The sequence below is a fragment of the Heterodontus francisci genome, chromosome 4, assembly GCF_036365525.1.
Source record: "Heterodontus francisci isolate sHetFra1 chromosome 4, sHetFra1.hap1, whole genome shotgun sequence".
Lineage (NCBI taxonomy): Eukaryota > Metazoa > Chordata > Chondrichthyes > Heterodontiformes > Heterodontidae > Heterodontus > Heterodontus francisci.
Window position 1 is genome coordinate 50054924 of NC_090374.1, and position 17412 is coordinate 50072335.

General features: G+C 41.6%; 1 protein-coding gene across 3 annotated transcripts in view; it reads right to left on the reverse strand.

Moving 5' to 3' along the window:
* iqgap2 (IQ motif containing GTPase activating protein 2) overlaps positions 1-17412 on the reverse strand; it is a 416923-nt gene that overhangs the window by 218458 nt on the left and 181053 nt on the right. For all 3 annotated transcript variants that reach the window (XM_068029497.1, XM_068029496.1, XM_068029498.1), the window contains one exon: positions 8265-8342. In XM_068029497.1, the coding sequence (XP_067885598.1) occupies positions 8265-8342 (78 nt within the window). The remainder of the gene's footprint in view (positions 1-8264; positions 8343-17412) is intronic.

Consider the following 17412-nt stretch of genomic DNA (forward strand, 5'->3'; position numbering starts at 1 on the left):
CTCAACATCCTTTGAAGAAAATTAAACAGAAGAACATTATTTGTTACCAATTTAACACAAAAGGGACTAGTCAGCTCTGGGTCATTAGTCAAATCAAGCCAAGAGATGTTGGATAAGTTAAAAGTCTACATTTTATCTGAACACTTGAATTAACATGGAGCCACTTGCCCAAAACGGAGATGTACATTCTGCAAGATGATGCATTTTTAGGAAATCTCACTAAGACCATAAGAATAACTGCAAGGGAAAAATGAAAAGATCATGTTTGAGCACTAGGAAGCATTTCTCTGAACATGGAGATTAAGTTTCACTGTTGGGCAGTAGAAAGTGATTCATATTGCATTGCATTAGGAATAGCTAATGTGCACACTGTTTGCAAAAAGAGAAAAAATGCTCCAACACTCAGTAGGAGACCAAAGAAGCAATCACACAGCACTGACAGATTAACCACCAACTGTTTTAAGCACCATTACTTCATCTTTAAAGGCTGTTGATATTCTGTAAACAGTAATTTTTTTTTAGCAACAAGAGGGGGAAAAAAGGATCAGAGGGATTTGACAAGCTTCTTTGAATTCGTGGTACATCTGTTTGGTTTGTTCAGAACAGTTTGGAGAATTCATTCAAAACAAAGTCAACAGGATATTCACTCATTCACATGACAGGAAAACTGGATACAATTGTGATGGAAGCACAACTCACTGCCATCAGCATGATGTAATTTTAGGATATTTTATTAAGCTGCTCCCTTTTACAATGGTCTCGCTGTACTTCCTGTTCTCATATGCAGGTAAGTGTTTTTCATATTATCCAAAACAGGCCTTTCTGGTTGAATTAATGCAGTATGGAAGCTGAAAACAAAAGCCACTTTATGAAAATCAGACATGCCAGAGATGGGCAACCTCAGCTGTACATGTATACAGAGCAAAAGTTATAGTTAACATCAAGTTAGTTCTACTTCTTTCTACTTGTATACAGTATCGATACCATGGAATTAATCACAATTATATGTTATACTAACGGTCATGCACGCCCCCACCTGCCAAGAATGAGGCACATTAATTTCGCCTCATGGATATTAAATTTCAAATTGATGCTGGGAAGAAGAGAAGGCCTGTGACAAGGGTTGCCAGGCCCCTGGCTGGAAAGACATTTTTGCATATTGACAGAGTTTGGAACAAAGCAGCCAGCCGCTGCTCCAATGCAATCCACAAACAGACGTGGTCAAACTAGTCAGTCACATGACTAACCTGCTTGGCAGTCTGGGTTTTTTTCTGAATTGTACAGTTTGAACTGAGAGTCCACAGAAAGCTGTTAGCTCCTGGATTGAAAAGACCTCTCCTGGCTGGCTCACCACAGCCTCTCCTGTCTGCTCCCATCTCTTTCTCACAAGTCTCTGAATCTACTGAAGACACATGAACTCCGAGAGAAAAGTCTCCTACAGCGAACAAGGTTTAAGAAGAATACTGTGCCCCAATGAAAAGCGAGATCTATCTACAATCAAGGACTCTACAGTGAGCTCGAAGAACTGTAACAATAACTCTTCAGAAATTGCCTCAAACCTTTCCACCTTATTTTTCTTCTGCTCTTTTCTGTCTCTATTTGCATGTGTGTATCCCGTATGCATGCTAGCGTGGGCGCGTCGTGTATCCGTAGGTGCTAACCAAATTAGAGTTTAAGTTTAATAAATTTCAACTTTTCTTCTTTAAACCTAAGAAAGCCCATTTGTGCTGGTTTCTTTGCCTTATAACTGGAAAGCGATGAACAAGGATTCACCAAGGAGGAGCTAAAAGCACGGTGTGTTTAAAATTAAACCCTGTTACAGTAAGACAAGGTGAAGGCTGAAAGGGAACCCCTAAACCTCTTTCTCACCTGGTTGTAACACTAACACATTGATGAAAAAATGCTATTACGTGGTTAAGGAACTACACCGTGAAGCAAACAAAATGCATAAACCTGACCAGTTAAGCTTATGCATTGGAACTCCATTTTATTCCTAGTAGAAAGTGGATCAACTTCCCACCAGCAAGAGTTAGTCATTTTGAAGGTGACACAAATTTCATACCAAATTTAACTACCATCATTTTTAATAATTTAATTTAGTAGAATTGAAAAAAATAGAACCCAACAAGCTGTCACTAAACAGGGCTTAATAATTTATGAATAAAGTATCAAGGTAGCTCATCAAGTTCATCCTAGATATACTGCATTTGCATTAGGCCAACTTGGATATAGAATAGAAAGCACAGCAGAAGTGCAAGCAAGGATGTCCTATATAGCGGCATAAGCACAATTTTTAATGCAGTGAAACTTCAAACTATTTTGCGTGTGATGTCATAATAAACGCTGAGATATGGTTCACTCTAAACACAATTAACTGGAGAAAACAAAAAGGTTTAATTAATAAAGTGCTGGAAGTTAGATTTAAACAGTCTGCTCAAATGTAGCAAAAAGCTCCCAGCAGTTTCTACTGAAGTATGAATTTTTATAACTTTCCATTGCTCATCGAATGGTAGAGGTACTTTGCTTCCATTTCTCCTCTATAATTTTTTTTAAAATTCATTCGTGGGATGTGGGCGTCGCTGGCTAGGCCAGCATTTACTGCCCATCCCTAATTGCCCTTGAACTGAGTGGCTTGCTACGCCATTTCAGACGGCATTTAAGTGTCAACCACATTGCTGTGGGTCTGGAGTCACATATAGGCCAGACCAGGTAAGGATGGCAGATTTCCTTCCCTAAAGGGCATTAGCTAAAAATCTACCTGCATGCGACTACCCCCTCGCCCCCCCACCCCCAAACCTATTTCTCAATCTTTTCAAATACACTTTCTGAAAATTGAGAATTGTGTGGTACAACTAACTCGCATATAAAATCCTGTAATAGATTTAACAAATCTTTAAATTCAAAAATATTTATTGTATTTCTTTTGAAGTTTTGGCAATCATTAAAGGAGGAAACAGTGCTGTATTAGAAGTCTAAGCAACCCTCACTGCCAAAATGTAAATCATCAATATATTTCTTCGGTCTGAGAAATTAACAGTTGCAGGGCAAAACTGATGGTGGCCCATTGTATCGAGGTTCCTAGTCAGAAGAGAAGAGCAGATTTGTGGTCACTGGTATTGTGTTGAGCAAAAGCATCATTCCTGGTCATAGATAGGAATTCTTGGGTACAACGATTTTAAAAAACTGAATTTCTTCTGTAGAAGAGTACTTTAGGCTAAAAAGTACTTGATTCACTTATAGTCTTCCTTGACACCACCAAAAAGAAACTCGTATTCCCCTTTAAGACTAATGATGACCTTTACTCAGGACACTGTTACACTGATGCATTATTTTGAACAGTGTAGAACTGCAAATTACAGTATTTGATTAATTCTTTGAGAGGAAGCTCTTCACATTATTACTGCTAAAAATGCCTGTTCTGTGGCATTATAGTATACCTTGTTGGATCAGCACACATGGGAGCATTCTTGTCTTTAATTAAAATAAAGAAAAGTTCTTTTGTAGAACATGGAGCATTCCTTAGAAGTGCCAGCTTTCATAAGTTTACCTACCCAAGTGTTCCGTTGTAGACAGGCGAGGATCAAACGACAGATATAATAGTGGCCTTCTCATCATTGCTGAGAAAATTTTGAAAAGATGAGCAAACATGCCATGTAAATCCAGGACTGAGTATCTTCTCACCTTTTTGTCCTGTTTTGCCAGGGTGCTGATACTGCACACAGAATATCACAAGATGATTTTTATTTGCCTAGAAGGTTTGTAATCTCCACTGTAAATGCTGAAACCTCAGGATATAATAAATATGCTTAGATCTATTTTGATCAATGTTAAACATGCCTGTGTGCATATTCATACATATTTCATCTCGCATGTGTATATATTTTTTAATTCGTTCATGGGTTGTAGGCATCGCTGGTTAGGCCATCCCTAATTGCCCTTGAGAAGGTGGTGGTGAACCGCCTTCTTGAACCGCTGCAGTCTATGTGGGGTAGGTACATCCACAGTGCTATTAGGAAGGGAGTTCCAGGATTTTGACCCATCAACAGCGATATAGTTCCAAGTCAGGATGGAGTGTGACTTGGAGGGGAATATGCAGGTGGTGTTCCCATGCATCTGCTGCCCTAGTCCTTCTAGTTCATCGAGGTCACAGGTTTGGAAGATGCTGTCTAAGGAGCCTTGGGGCATTGCTGCAGTGCATCTTGTAGATGGCAAACACTGCTGCCACTGTGCATCGGTGGTGGAGGGAGTGAAGGTTGGTGAATGGGGTGCAAATCAAGCGGGCTGCTTTGTCTTGGATGGTGTCGAGCTTCTTGTGTTGTTGGAGCTGCATCCATCCAGGCAAGTGGATAGTATTCCAACTAACTCCCGACTTGTGCCTTGTAGATGGTGGACAGCCTTTGGGGAGTCAGGAGGAGAGTTGCTCGCCACAGGATTCCTAGCCTCTGACCTGCTCTTGTAGCCACTGTATTTATATGGCTACTCCAGTTCAGTTTCTGATCGATGGTAATCCCCAGGATGTTGATAGTGAGGGATTCAGCAATCGTAATGCCATTGAATGTCAAGGGGAGATGGTTAGATTCTCTCGTTGGAGATGGTCATTGCCTGGCACTTAAGTGGCAAGTAACACTCGCGCCACACATCAGCCCAAGCCCGGATGTTGTCCAGATCTTGCTGCATTTCTACATGGACTGCTTCAGTATATGAGTCGTCGCAAATGGTGCTATCAGCGAATATCCCCACTTCTGACCTTATGATTGAAGGACGGTCATTGATGAAGCAGATGAAGATGCTTGGGCCTAGGACACTATCTGAAGAACTCCTGCAGTGATGGCCTGGAGCTGAGATGATTGACCTCCAACAACCACAACCATCTTCCTTTGTGCTAGGTATGACTCCAACCAGTGGAGTGTTTTCCCCGATTCCCATTGACTCCAGTTTTGCTAGGGCTCCTTGATGCCATACTCGGTCAAATGCTGCCTTGATGTTAAGGGCAGTCACTCTCACCTCACCTCTTGAGCTCAGTTCTTTTGTCCATGTTTAAACAAAGGCTGTAATGAGGTCAGAAGCTGAGTGGCCCTGTCGGAACCCAAACTGAGCATCAGTGAGCAGGTTATTGCGAAGCAAGTGCCGCTTGATAGCGCTGTTGACAACACCTTCCATCACTTTATTGATGATTGAGAGCAGACTGATGGGGTGATAATTGGCCACGATGGACTTCTGCTTTTTGTGTACAAGACATACCTGGGCAATTTTTCACACTGACGGGTAGATGTCAGTGTTGTAGCTGTGCTGGAACAGCTTGGCTAGGGGCACAGCAAGTTCTGGAGCACAGGTCTTCAGTGCTATTGCCGGAATACTGTCAGGGCCCATAGCCTTTGTAACACCCATGCCTTCAGTCGTTTCTTGATATCGCACAGAGTGAATCGAATTGGCTGAAGACTGGCATCTGTGATGCTTGAAACCTCAGGAGTAGGCAGAGATGGATCATCCACTCAGCACTTCTGCCTGAAGACACATCATTGACGATGGGGATATTTGTGGAGCCACCTTCTCCAGTTTGTTGTTTAATTGTCCACTACCATTCACGACTGGATGTGACAGGATTGCAGAGCTTAGATCTGATCCGTTGATTATGGGATCGCTTAGCTCTGTCTATCATGTGCTGTTTCCAATGTATGACACGCAAGTAGTCCTGTACTGTAATTTCACCAAGTTGACACTTCAGTTTTAGGTATGCCTGGTGCTGTTCCTGGCATGCCCTCCTGCATTCTTCATTGAACCAGGGTTGGTCCCCCTGCTTGCTAGTAATGGTAGAGTGGGGAATATGCCGGGCCATGAGGTTATAGATTGTGGTTGTGTACAATTCTGCTGCTGCTGATGGCCCATAGCGCCTCATGGATGCCCAGTTTTGCATTGTTCGATCTGTTCAAAATCTATCCCATTTAGCATGGCAGTAGTGCCACACAACATGATGGAGGGTATCCTCAATGTGAAGATGGGACTTTGTCTCCACAAGGACTGTGCGGTGGTCACTCTTACCAATACTGTCATGGACAGATGCATCTGCTGCAGACAGATTGGTGAGGGCGAGGTCAAGTATATTTTTTCATCTTGTTTAGCAGCTATGTCCTTTAGGACTCGGTCAGCTCAATCAGTGGTCGTGCTATCGAGCCACTCTTGGTGATGGACTTTAAAGTCCCCCACCGAGTGCATTCTGTGCCCTTGCTATCCACATTGCTTCCTCCAAGTGCTGTTCAACATGGAGGAGTACTGATTCATTAGCTGATAATGTTCCAAGCATTATAATTTCCTTTATATACAAAACAAACATTTTTTTTTCTTAAAAAGTGAAAGCCAGTCACTGACCTGAAACCTGAGGTTTACAAGGCATTGCCATCTATTTCAGAAGCAACTACATTTATCTCGATTAGTCTTCTTGGGCTACCTCTCCACAGCCAGTATTTGAGCAGTGGCCAAAGCGAGACAGGTCAAGTTAGGAGCTAAATTCCATAACCATGTCTTCAGCCACCACATGCCATAATAAAACCAAAGGATGACATATCAACTATTGACAAGTTATAAAAAGGGGTGAGAGAGAGCACAAGAATAAGATTAGAAAGGCAAAGAAACTAGTCAGCAGAGCCAAAGCTAACAAGATTATGATGACTGACAATATAAAAGGCAAGGTGATGAGTTTCTAGAGAAATAGATTTAACAAATAATGAACAGGTCGAAAGCATAAAGGAAGTCGCGTCCTTGGGTCCAAATGGATTGCACATAGAATAATTAAAGTAACTGATGAAATTGAATGTGTTACAGTTGGTATGGCCATGGGGGAGGGAGGTGTGGTAGTACCTAACAATGATGTTCTGGGCATCGAGAGTTGGGCCAGCTTGTTGGACCAGCTAGCTATTTTCCTGTGTTTGTATGTACCTGCAAGGAATCCTGGGGTATTGGAATTATTGGTCAGTCAGCTGGACTTCCACTGTAGGGAAAATACTGGAGGGCATTCTGAAGGAAGCAGCAATGAGTTAGCTGGAGAAATACAGTATCAGAAATTATTTATAGGTGCACATCATGCCCAATGAACCTCGGGGGGGGGGGGGGGGGGGAAGACAGTGAGGTTGACAGGAATATGGAAAAGCAAAGCATCTGAACATTCATGCATAAGGAAGTGAGAGTGATGGGTTCCAGGCATTTAATTTTATTTTAAGGAAATGTGTAGATTTAATTTTTCACTATTGCATCGTAGTATGCCTTCCATTCATGCTACAGGACTGCAGCTTTTCTTGGAGTACTTCAGTCTAACCGCTGAGGCCAAGGGGAGGAGGGATGGTATCGTAGGATGTGTTACGAGTGATTGGCCCACCAGGGAAACAAACATGAAAAGGCCTATGACTTGGAGAATCAATAGCAGCCCAAACAGTTAGAAACTGCTTTGTGAAAAAAATGTAAGAACAACCAAAAACAAAAAATCATTTACAAGTTTAAAATTAAAGGAGGGGCAACAGGCTAAAGGTTGAAACACTCCACAAAGTTAAAATTACTGAAATTAAAATAAACTTGTAAATAAAGGTAGACACAAAACTTGAAACAAAAACATATGTGCATAAAAATGAAATGCCAGCAGAGGCTCTATTTTTTTTTTCAGAGGCTGGGAACAAAGTGCTAGTTTTATTTGTGTGTGACAACTTTACATAGACAGTTTCCATTCTAAATGTGGATTAGGTATTTATAAGGGAAAAAGTTGGTAACAACATAGGAAAAAGAGCAGGCCATTCAGCCCCTCAAGATTGTTCCGCCATCCAATTGGAGAATGGGTGATTTGTATCTCAACTCTATTTACCGGAATTACTTGCGTACCCCTTAATATGTCTACCTAACAAAGATCTATCCATTTCCGATTTTAAATTTTCATTTGATGTAGTCTTGACAGCTTTTTTTGGGGAGATATTGCCAGATTTTCACTACTCTTTGTATGAAGTAGTGCTTCTTGACCCCATCCCTGAATGACCTAGCTTTAATTTTAAGGTTATGCCTGCTTGTTCTGGTCTTCCCCATCAGAGGAAATAGTTTCTCTCCAGGAACCTTCCAAATCCCATCATCTTAAACATTGCAATTACAGCAGCACTTAAACATACGATACTCAATAAAAGTGTGCAAAAATGTGACATCAGGATGGTAAGTTGCAGAGACAGAAAGTCCATGCAGCAGGAAGCATTTTTATATATTATAGGCCTAAGTATATAGCTTACACTGCTTACCTTAGGTAACCCAACCGACTCCATTGCCCTGAGCCACTGCACTGTATTGTCCGTGTGCCGAAAGTGTAATCCAGAACGCTTGGTAGAAGAAAAAGAATCAAATTAATAATCTTATTGATGTTGTGACCTTTTGATCACTTGTAATAAATACATATGAGTATTTAAACTTTAAATACAGTTCACTAATTCTTTGCATGATTAATTATATTTATTAATGTATGTCACCTTAAGAGATTTAAATCCAGCACGCCACAAAGACTTGGGTTATCATGAGTTATCCCTCTGAAGGGACACTCAGGTTGAGGTAAAGTTCTCATTTCAACTTATTTCAGCAAATTAGTCTGTCATGTGATCCTCATCATCTTTGGACATTATCAGAACAGTAATACATTAGAACGGAGCTTGGCTTTAGTTGCCAAATATATTAAACAGAAAAAATACAAGTAAGCAAGAGCAGAAAAGCAACTTATAGCTCCTTGGGTATTAGAAAACAAATAGTTTGCAACTGCTCTGCTGAACCATGATGCAAGTTGTTTAGCAGTTCTTTTCTTTTCGTCACCAGCAACATGAGTTATCTGGCCTGATTTATTTCTGTTCCAAAGCTTGAAGAGGATTTACCAATTTGAAGAAAACGAGTCAGTAAACAGAACCAACTATTAAGCAACTATTAAATTCAGAAGAAGCTGCTAAAGACCTGTGCACCTAAGTTTGCTGGTTTACAAATGCCATCAACCGCAAGAGATTTGCACATGAAGTATAATGAAGTATGTGAATGTGATTTTTTGGTCTGACCTGCCTTTTTTTATTGCAGATTTGACTATTACAAAAGATCCTATGGCATTGCTCAAAGCGAGTCCATTTGCTGTTATGCAATGTTACAGAAAATACATTTATCAAAGTAACTGATTTATGACAACTAATTAAAATAAATTGCATTTTTAATACATTGTATTCTGGGATGTATATGTACATTTTCAGGATAGAATTCACAGATGCTATCCATTTTTCCTGTTACTCAATGGCCTTGATTATGTATCTTTAGATGTGCATTCAATTTCATCTCTGCCTTTTCCAAGCAAGAAACACAGCAAGATGTAGGCAACATTGGCCCAGGCTGGATGTCTTACTGGGAAATGGGAAGTGTTGAGCTGTTTCACCAATCAGTAGTAGGACCTTAAATCCTAGTTAATATGGGATGGTGAGGAGCAATGGTCCTGGAGTTTTACAGCACTGAGTGGGGTTTCCTGACTTTTAACAGTATGGGCATCCTGGAGTTTGGATGTGCTGGTGGGGATGGTCATTGTGTTTGGAAACATTTTTGAAAGAAAACTTAACATTTTGCAGCTTGGAGATGGGAGGAACAAAATCCAGCAAATAAAAAAGATTGCACTGTGTGCATAAGCAAAGACATGGCTGGTTTAAAAACAAACTGCATCGTTAAAACCTAACTATATATTTTGTTTAAATTATTTCATAAGAGTTCAAAAACTCATGCCTTCCACAGTTTCAATGCTCTGATACAATTTATTTTTCAATTTTCAAGTCCAAAATGCTTGGTCGAGTCAATATGTTTTCTATCACTGACAGTGGCAGGGAATGGGGAGGTCCTCTCACTAACATATATAAAATCCACTGCAAAAGATTTATCACAAATTAAAGTACTAAAAAGTGCATGATTAATATTTGCAGATTTTTAAATTAGATCACAAGCTTTGGGGTTTTTCTTCCACTCGACTGCAAGGGGACAGGGCTTACAAAATGCTAGCGCTCTGACTGTTAAGTTTACTCAGAAAAAATGCGGCTGGAACAAAAAATGCAGACACAGTTGTGAAGCTGCATCCAATCAAAAATCAGAAAAATATCAGCAAAGCCCAACCCATTTATTCAAATACATCTTCATTTGGAAAAAAAGGGAGAAGATACATGATGGATCAGAAATCAATCTTGTTTGAATCTTATTATGGAAATAGCTAATTGATAGTATTGTTACAGGTTTCGAATGTCTGCCTTAAGGTATTGCAGGCTAGGTTTCTCTCTTTGAGGGGACATGTACATCTTGCTTAATTGCTGGTTACTTCATGGAAAGCCATTTCACCTTGATTTACTTGGCTTGCTCAAGCGGTTCCTTGGTAGAGGTTAGCTACACACCTCAGTCATGCTTGAGAATTTGGCTACAGTAAGAAAGAACCAGAACCCTTAACTGCGATTGTTTTTCCAACAGTGCTGTCAATTTACTAAACACAGTTCTACTTCACCTTGAAGTGGGCGTGGATTGTTCAGCTAATCTTTGTCAGACAGACTCTCTGCCTTTGAAACCTAGTTTGAGTGACCGGTCTGGTCACTGCAATAAATGCTTTACTGAATCAGCTATGATTCTTTGTGCACAGTATCTGCCGTACTTATTGCAGTTGTTGACAACTATTAAAGATTACTTTTGGCATTCATTTAGCTCAGTTTGGACCTCAAAGCAAAAAAGGTCAGTCCCCATAGCACAGTAGCGAATCTCTGCTTTGCCTAAATTCACATTTAATTGCAGATATGTATTACAAAAATTACTAAAGGAGCAATATCTTGATTGCCAAATGAAACAGCCAGGGTTAATAAAAGAGGTGGGAGCTAACATTAAACTAAAAGAGCATACAAAAGTGCACAGAATAATCTAGTTCCAGCAGGCTGGGTTAAAGAACAGCAAAGGAAGACAAAAGACACAGCAAGAAGTAGAAAAGAGGAATACGAAAATAAACTGGAGGACAGCAAGATAACACAAAATATATTAGAAAGATAGTCAAGGGTAACATAGGGCTTTTAACAACAGATGAGAGTAATATTGCAAGTGAAAATAAGGAAATGTCATACCTTGTGAATAAAAACAAAAAATGCTGGAAATACTCAGCAGATCTGTGGAGAAGCAGAGTTAATGTTTCAGGTCAGTGACCTTTCATCAGAACTGAAAGGTTAGAAATGTAATAGGTTTTAAGCAAATAAAGTGGGGGTGGAGCAAAAGATAACAAAGGGAAGGTGTTGATAGGAAAGAGAGTCTCAGAGAATAACTGACAAGGAGGTCATGGAGCAAAGGAAGGGTATGTTAATGGTGTGGTAAAAGACAAAGCATTGGTGCAGAGAGGGTGTTAAATGACAGAATAATGAACAGCCCTGGCCAAAAGCACAAAGAAAAAAAAGAGTGGGCAGGCACATGGTAAAAAAAAATGATGAAACAAACAACAATAAAATAAAAATAAAAAAAATAAAAACAAACAAGGGGGGGGCCAGTCATGCTCTAAAATTATTGAACTCAATGTTCATTCCTGTAGGCTGTAGCGTGCATAAATCGGTAAATGAGATGCCGTTCCTCGAGCTTGCGTTGATGTTCACTACTGGAATACTGCAGCGAGCCCAGGACAAAGATGTGGGCATGAGAGCAGTGCCGAGGTGTGGGGGGTGGGCGCGGAATGGCAAGCGACAGGAAGCTCGGGGTCATGTTTTTGGACTCAGCAGGGGTGTTCTGCGTTTGGTTCCCCCAATGTAGAGGAGACTGCATTGTGAGCAGCAAATACAGCATACTAAATTGAACGAAGTACAAGTAAATTGCTGTTTCACCTGAAAGGAGTATTTGGGGCCTTGGATAGAGGGGAGAGAGGAGGTAAAAGGGCAGGTATCACACCTCCGGCGATTGCATGGGAAGGGGACGAGGTGTTGGGGGTAATGGAGGAGGGGACCAGGGCGTCGCGGAGGGAACGATCTCTTTGGAATGCCCGTGTACTCACTTTCCACCCCACCAGCCTCCACATCCAAAGGATCCAAGTCCAGCTACCAAACGCATCTTCTCCTCTCCTCCCCCCTCAGCATTCCAAAGGGATCGTTCCTCTGTGACACCCTGGTCCACTCCTCCATTACCCCAGACACCTTGTCCCCCTCCCACGGCACCTTCCTGTGCAATCACAGGAAGTGTAATACCTGCCCTTTTACCTCATCTCTTCTCACTATCCAAGGCCCCAAACACTCCTTTCAGGTGAAGCAGCGATTTACTTGTACTTAGTCATAGAGTCATACAGCACAGAAACAGGCCCTTCAGCCCATTCTTTCAATTTAGTATACTCTCTTAGCTGCTCACAATGCAGTCTCCTCTACATTGGAGAGACCAAACGCAGATTGGGTGACCATTTGCAAAACACGTCCGCTCAGTCCATAAACATGACCCTGAGCTTCCTGTCACTTTCCATTTCAACACCCAGCCCCTGCTCTCTTGCCCACATATCTGTCCTGGGCTTGCTGCAGTGTTCCAGAATCTCATTTACCAATTAGACACATTACAGCCTTCCAGACTAAACATTGAGCTCAATAGTTTCAGAGCATAACTGGGTCCCCTTTTTTATTTTTAAAAATTTTTTATTTTAGTTTGTTTCATCATACATTTTTTTTTAAACCATGTGCTTGCCCATTTTTTTTTTCATGTTTGTGCTTTTGGCCAGGGCTGTTCATTATTCTTTCATTTAACACCCTCTCTGCACTAACACATTGTCTTTCACCACACCACTAACACACCCTTTGCCTTTGCTCCATGACCTTGTCAGTTATTTTCTGTGACCCTCTCTATCAACACCTTCCCTTTTGTTATCTTTTGCCCCAACCCCGCTTTATTTGCTTAAAACCTATTACATTTCTAACCTTTGCCAGTTCCGATGAAAGGTCACTGACCTGAAACGTTAACTCTGCTGCTCTCTCCACAGATGCTGCCAGACCTGCTGAGTATTTCCAGCATTTCTTGTTTTTATTTCAGATTTCCAGCATCTGCAGTATTTTGCTTATACTTTTTGAATAATCGCTTTGTGTCAGTCTTCACAGTGGAGGAAGCAGATAATATGCCTAACATTCCAGGGAAGCTAATAATGAATCAAGGACTGGAATGCACCAAAGTTAGCATAAGCAACAAAATGGCATTCCAAAAAAAAAAAAAGCATTAATAGCTGACAAAAGGATTTGATGGTTTTCAGCCCAGGACTTTTCATAAAAGGAAATGGTAATTAATTTGCAGATGTTTCAGCCATAATATTCCAAGGCTCTCTTGATTCAGGAATTGGCTCTTTACATTGTAACTCAATTTTTAAGAAAGGTGAGAGAGAGAAACCAGGAAATTATAGACCTGTTAGACTAACATCTGTTCTGGGAAAGTTATTGGATCTAAAGGCCTGCTCAGGTATGCAATTAAAACCCGACCCGAGCCCGACAGAATCACATCCAACCTGAACTCGACCCAAGTCCTTTTGAGTTTTTTCCTGTGCCCAACCCAACCCGACTACTGGAATAAAATTGATTATATCAAAGAGGTTGTGCTCTACCTTGGATGGAATCGCTCACTGCAGACTAGTGCAGAGTCTGGATGTATGTTTCCCGCCTTGACATCCTGGCTGTTCAAATTTTGAAGCTTTTCCCTCCCTGACCAAAAGGCAGCACCGTGTCCAACCCGAGCTCGGATGCCAGACCCGATCCCAACACGTCGTCGGGTCTGGTGGGGTTCGGGTCGGGTAGCCATGCTCCATTGGAGTTTACAATGCACAGAGAAATTTGAACTGATGACAGAGAGAAAGTAACTAAAGTAGTAGGCAGGGAAATGTCCATGGATGCAGTTTATATGGACTTCCAGAAGCATTTGATGAGGTTCCACATAAGAGACTATTAGCTAAAAATAAAATACATGCAATTGATAAAAAATTATTGACCTGATTAGGCAGTAGAAAAAAAAAGAGAAGGAATAATGGGTACAAACTCTAATCAGAAGTAACTAGTGGTGTCCCACAAGGATCTGTGCTGGAACTCAACTATTCACAATATTTAATAGCACTTAGATAACATTACAGAGATCCATGAATCCAAGTTTGCTGAGGACACAAGGATTGGTGGCATATTAAATAGTGTTGACAAATGCATAAAATTGCAAAAAAGAGACATTGATGGATTAAGCAATTAGGCAAAACAGTGGGAGATAGACTTCAACACAGGTTGAAGTCATCCATTTCGGACCACAAAAAAAATCTGAGTATTTTTTAAATGATGAAAAGCTAGGAACTATAGCGGTCCAGGAGATTTATAGCACAATCTACACACATCACAAAAGTGTAGTTGTCAGGTTAAAAAAAAAATCAAAAAGGCAAATAGAATGTCAGCATTTATAACGAGAGGACTAGAGTATGAAGGCGAGGTGGTTTTGCTGTACAAAGTCCTATTTAAACAACATCTGGAGTACTGAGTACCAGGGTTCCTTCTAATTTTTTTGTTATTGAGCGCGGCCTAACCATTTAAGTATGTGGGGCCTGTAAATATTTTTGTGCAACCGTGCATGTATGCTAACTTAAAGGGGCTGACTTGTGCTCAGCCTGTGTGGCAATTCTGGGTTGCTGCACAGCTTAGGGAGAACATTGCTGTGTTCCTTTCTGGGCACCACACCTGAGAAAGAATATATTGGCTTTAGAAGGAATGCAGGGTAGATTCACCAGAATGTTACCAGGGCTCAAAGACCAAGATTATATAGAGAAATTACATAAACTAGACTTGCATTCCCTGGAATATAGACGGTTAAAGAGTGACAAAGGGACATAACCCTAAAATCACAGAACTTCTTCACAGAAAGGGTGATAGAAGCGAGGAATTCTCTCCCCAAGAAAGCAGTAGACATTAGCTTAATTGGCCTTGGTTCAAACATGGACAAAAGAGCTGAATTCAAGAGGTGAGGTGAGAGCTTCTGTTCTTGACATCCAGGCATATTTGACTATAGTGGCATCAAGGAGCACAAGCAAAATTGAAATCAATGGGAATCAGGAGTAAAACTCTCCACTTGTTAGAGTCACTCCTAGCACAAAGGAAGATGGTTGTGGTGTTGGAGGCCAATCATCGCTACCCCAGGACATTGCTGCTGGAGATCCTGAGGGTAGTTTCCTAGGCCCAACCATCTTCAGCTGCTTTATCAATGACCTCCCCTCCATCATAAGGTCAGAGGTGGGGATTTTTCCTGACAATTGCAGTGTTCAGTACCATTCTCAACTCCTCAGATACTGAAACAGTCCTTGCCCACAAGCAGCAAAACCTGGATGGCATTCAGGCTTGGGCTAAATGGCAAATAACATTCATGCCACATAAGTGCCAGGTAATGACCATTTCCATCAAGGGTGAATCTAATCAACTCCCCTTGCCATTCAACAGCATTACCATCGCTGAAATTCTCCCACCAACAACATCCTGGAGGTTACCATTGACCAGAAAATTAACTGGGGAGAAGGTGGCATAGTGGTAATATCACTGGATTAGTAATTCAGAAGCCTGGGGTAATCCCCAGGGAACACAGGTTCAAATCCCACCGCAGCAGCCAGTGGAATTTTAATTCAATTAATTAATAAAAACTTGAAATGAAAAGCTAGTCTCAGTCTATCATCGATTGTCATAAAAACCCATCTGGTTCACTATTGTTCTTTAGGGAACGAAATCTGCCATCCTTACCTGGTCTGGCATACATGCGACTCCAGACCCACAGCAATGTGGTTGACTCTGAACTGCCCTCTGAAATGGCCTAGGAAGCCACTCAGGTGTCAAGGGCAATTAGGGATGGGTAACAAGTGCTGCCCACATACCAAGAGTAGCTCAGAGGCTGTGAATTCTGCAGTGAGTAACTCACCTCCTGACTCCCCAAAGCCTGTCCACCATCTACAAGGCACAAGTCACGAGTGAGATAAAATACTCTTCACTTGTCTGGATGAGTGCAGCACTCAAGAAGCTCGACACCATCCACGACAAAGCAGCCCGCTTGTTTGGCATTCCCTCCACCACCAACACACTGTGGCAACAGTGTGTACTGTATACAAGATGCACTGCAGCAACTCGCCAAACCTCCTTCAACAACACATTCAAAATCTGTGACCTCTACCACCTAGTAGAACAAGTGCAGCAGATGCATGGGAACACTATAATCTTTCCTTCACTATAGCAGGGTCAAAACCTGGAACTCCTTTGCTAACAGCACTGTGGATGTACCTACGTGGACTGCAGTGGTTCAAGGTAGCTCACCACCTTCTCAAAAGCAATTAGGATGGACAACAAATGCCGACTTTGCCGGCAACATGCATATCTCATGAAAGAATTTTAAAAATTTAGATATGAGATCAGTAGATTTTTCGCTAGCCAAGGGTATGAAAGAATATGGAGTCAAGGCGGGTAGATGGAGTTAACATAGAAACATAGAAAATAGGAGCAGGAGTAGGCCATTTGGCCCTTCGAGCCTGCTCCGCCATTCATTATCATGGCTGATCATCCAACTCAGTAACCTGTTCCCGCTTTCCCCCCATATCCTTTGACCCCTTTCGCCCCAAGAGCCATATCGAACTCCTTCTTGAAAACATACAATGTTTTGGCCTCAACTGCTTTCTGTGGTAGCGAATTCCACAGGCTCACCACTCTCTGGGTGAAGTAATTTCTCCTCATCTCAGTCCTGAAAGGTTTACCCTGTATCCTTAGACTATGACCCCTGGTTCTGGACTCTCCCACCATCGGGAATATCCTTCCTGTATCTACCCTGTCAAGTCCTGTTAGAATTTTATAGCTTTCTATGAGATCCCTCCTCTCTCTTCTGAACTCCAGTGAATATAATCCTAACTGACTCAATCTCTCCTCATACGCCAGTTCTACCATCCCAGGAATCGCCGCACTCCCTCTATAGCAAGAACATCTTTCCTCAGATAAGGAAACCAAAACTGCACACAATATTCCAGGCGTAGCCTCACCAAGGCCTGTATAATTGCAGCAAGACATCCCTGCTCCTGTACTCGAATCCTCTCGCTATGAAGGCCAACATACCATTTGCCTTTTCTTTTTTAAAACCGCCTGTTGCACCTGCATGCTTACCTTCAGCGACTTGCGTACGAGAACACCCAGGTCTCGTTGCTTATTCCCCTCTCTCAGTTTAGAGCTGTTCAGATAATAATCTGCCTTCCTGTTTTTGCTACCAAAGTGGATAACCTCACATTTATCCACATCATACTGCATCTGCCATGCATTTGCCCACTCACTCAACTTGTCCAAATCACCCTGAAGCCTCTCTACATCCTCCTCTCAACTCACCCTTCCACCCAGTTTTGTGTAATCTGCAAATCTGGAGATATTACAT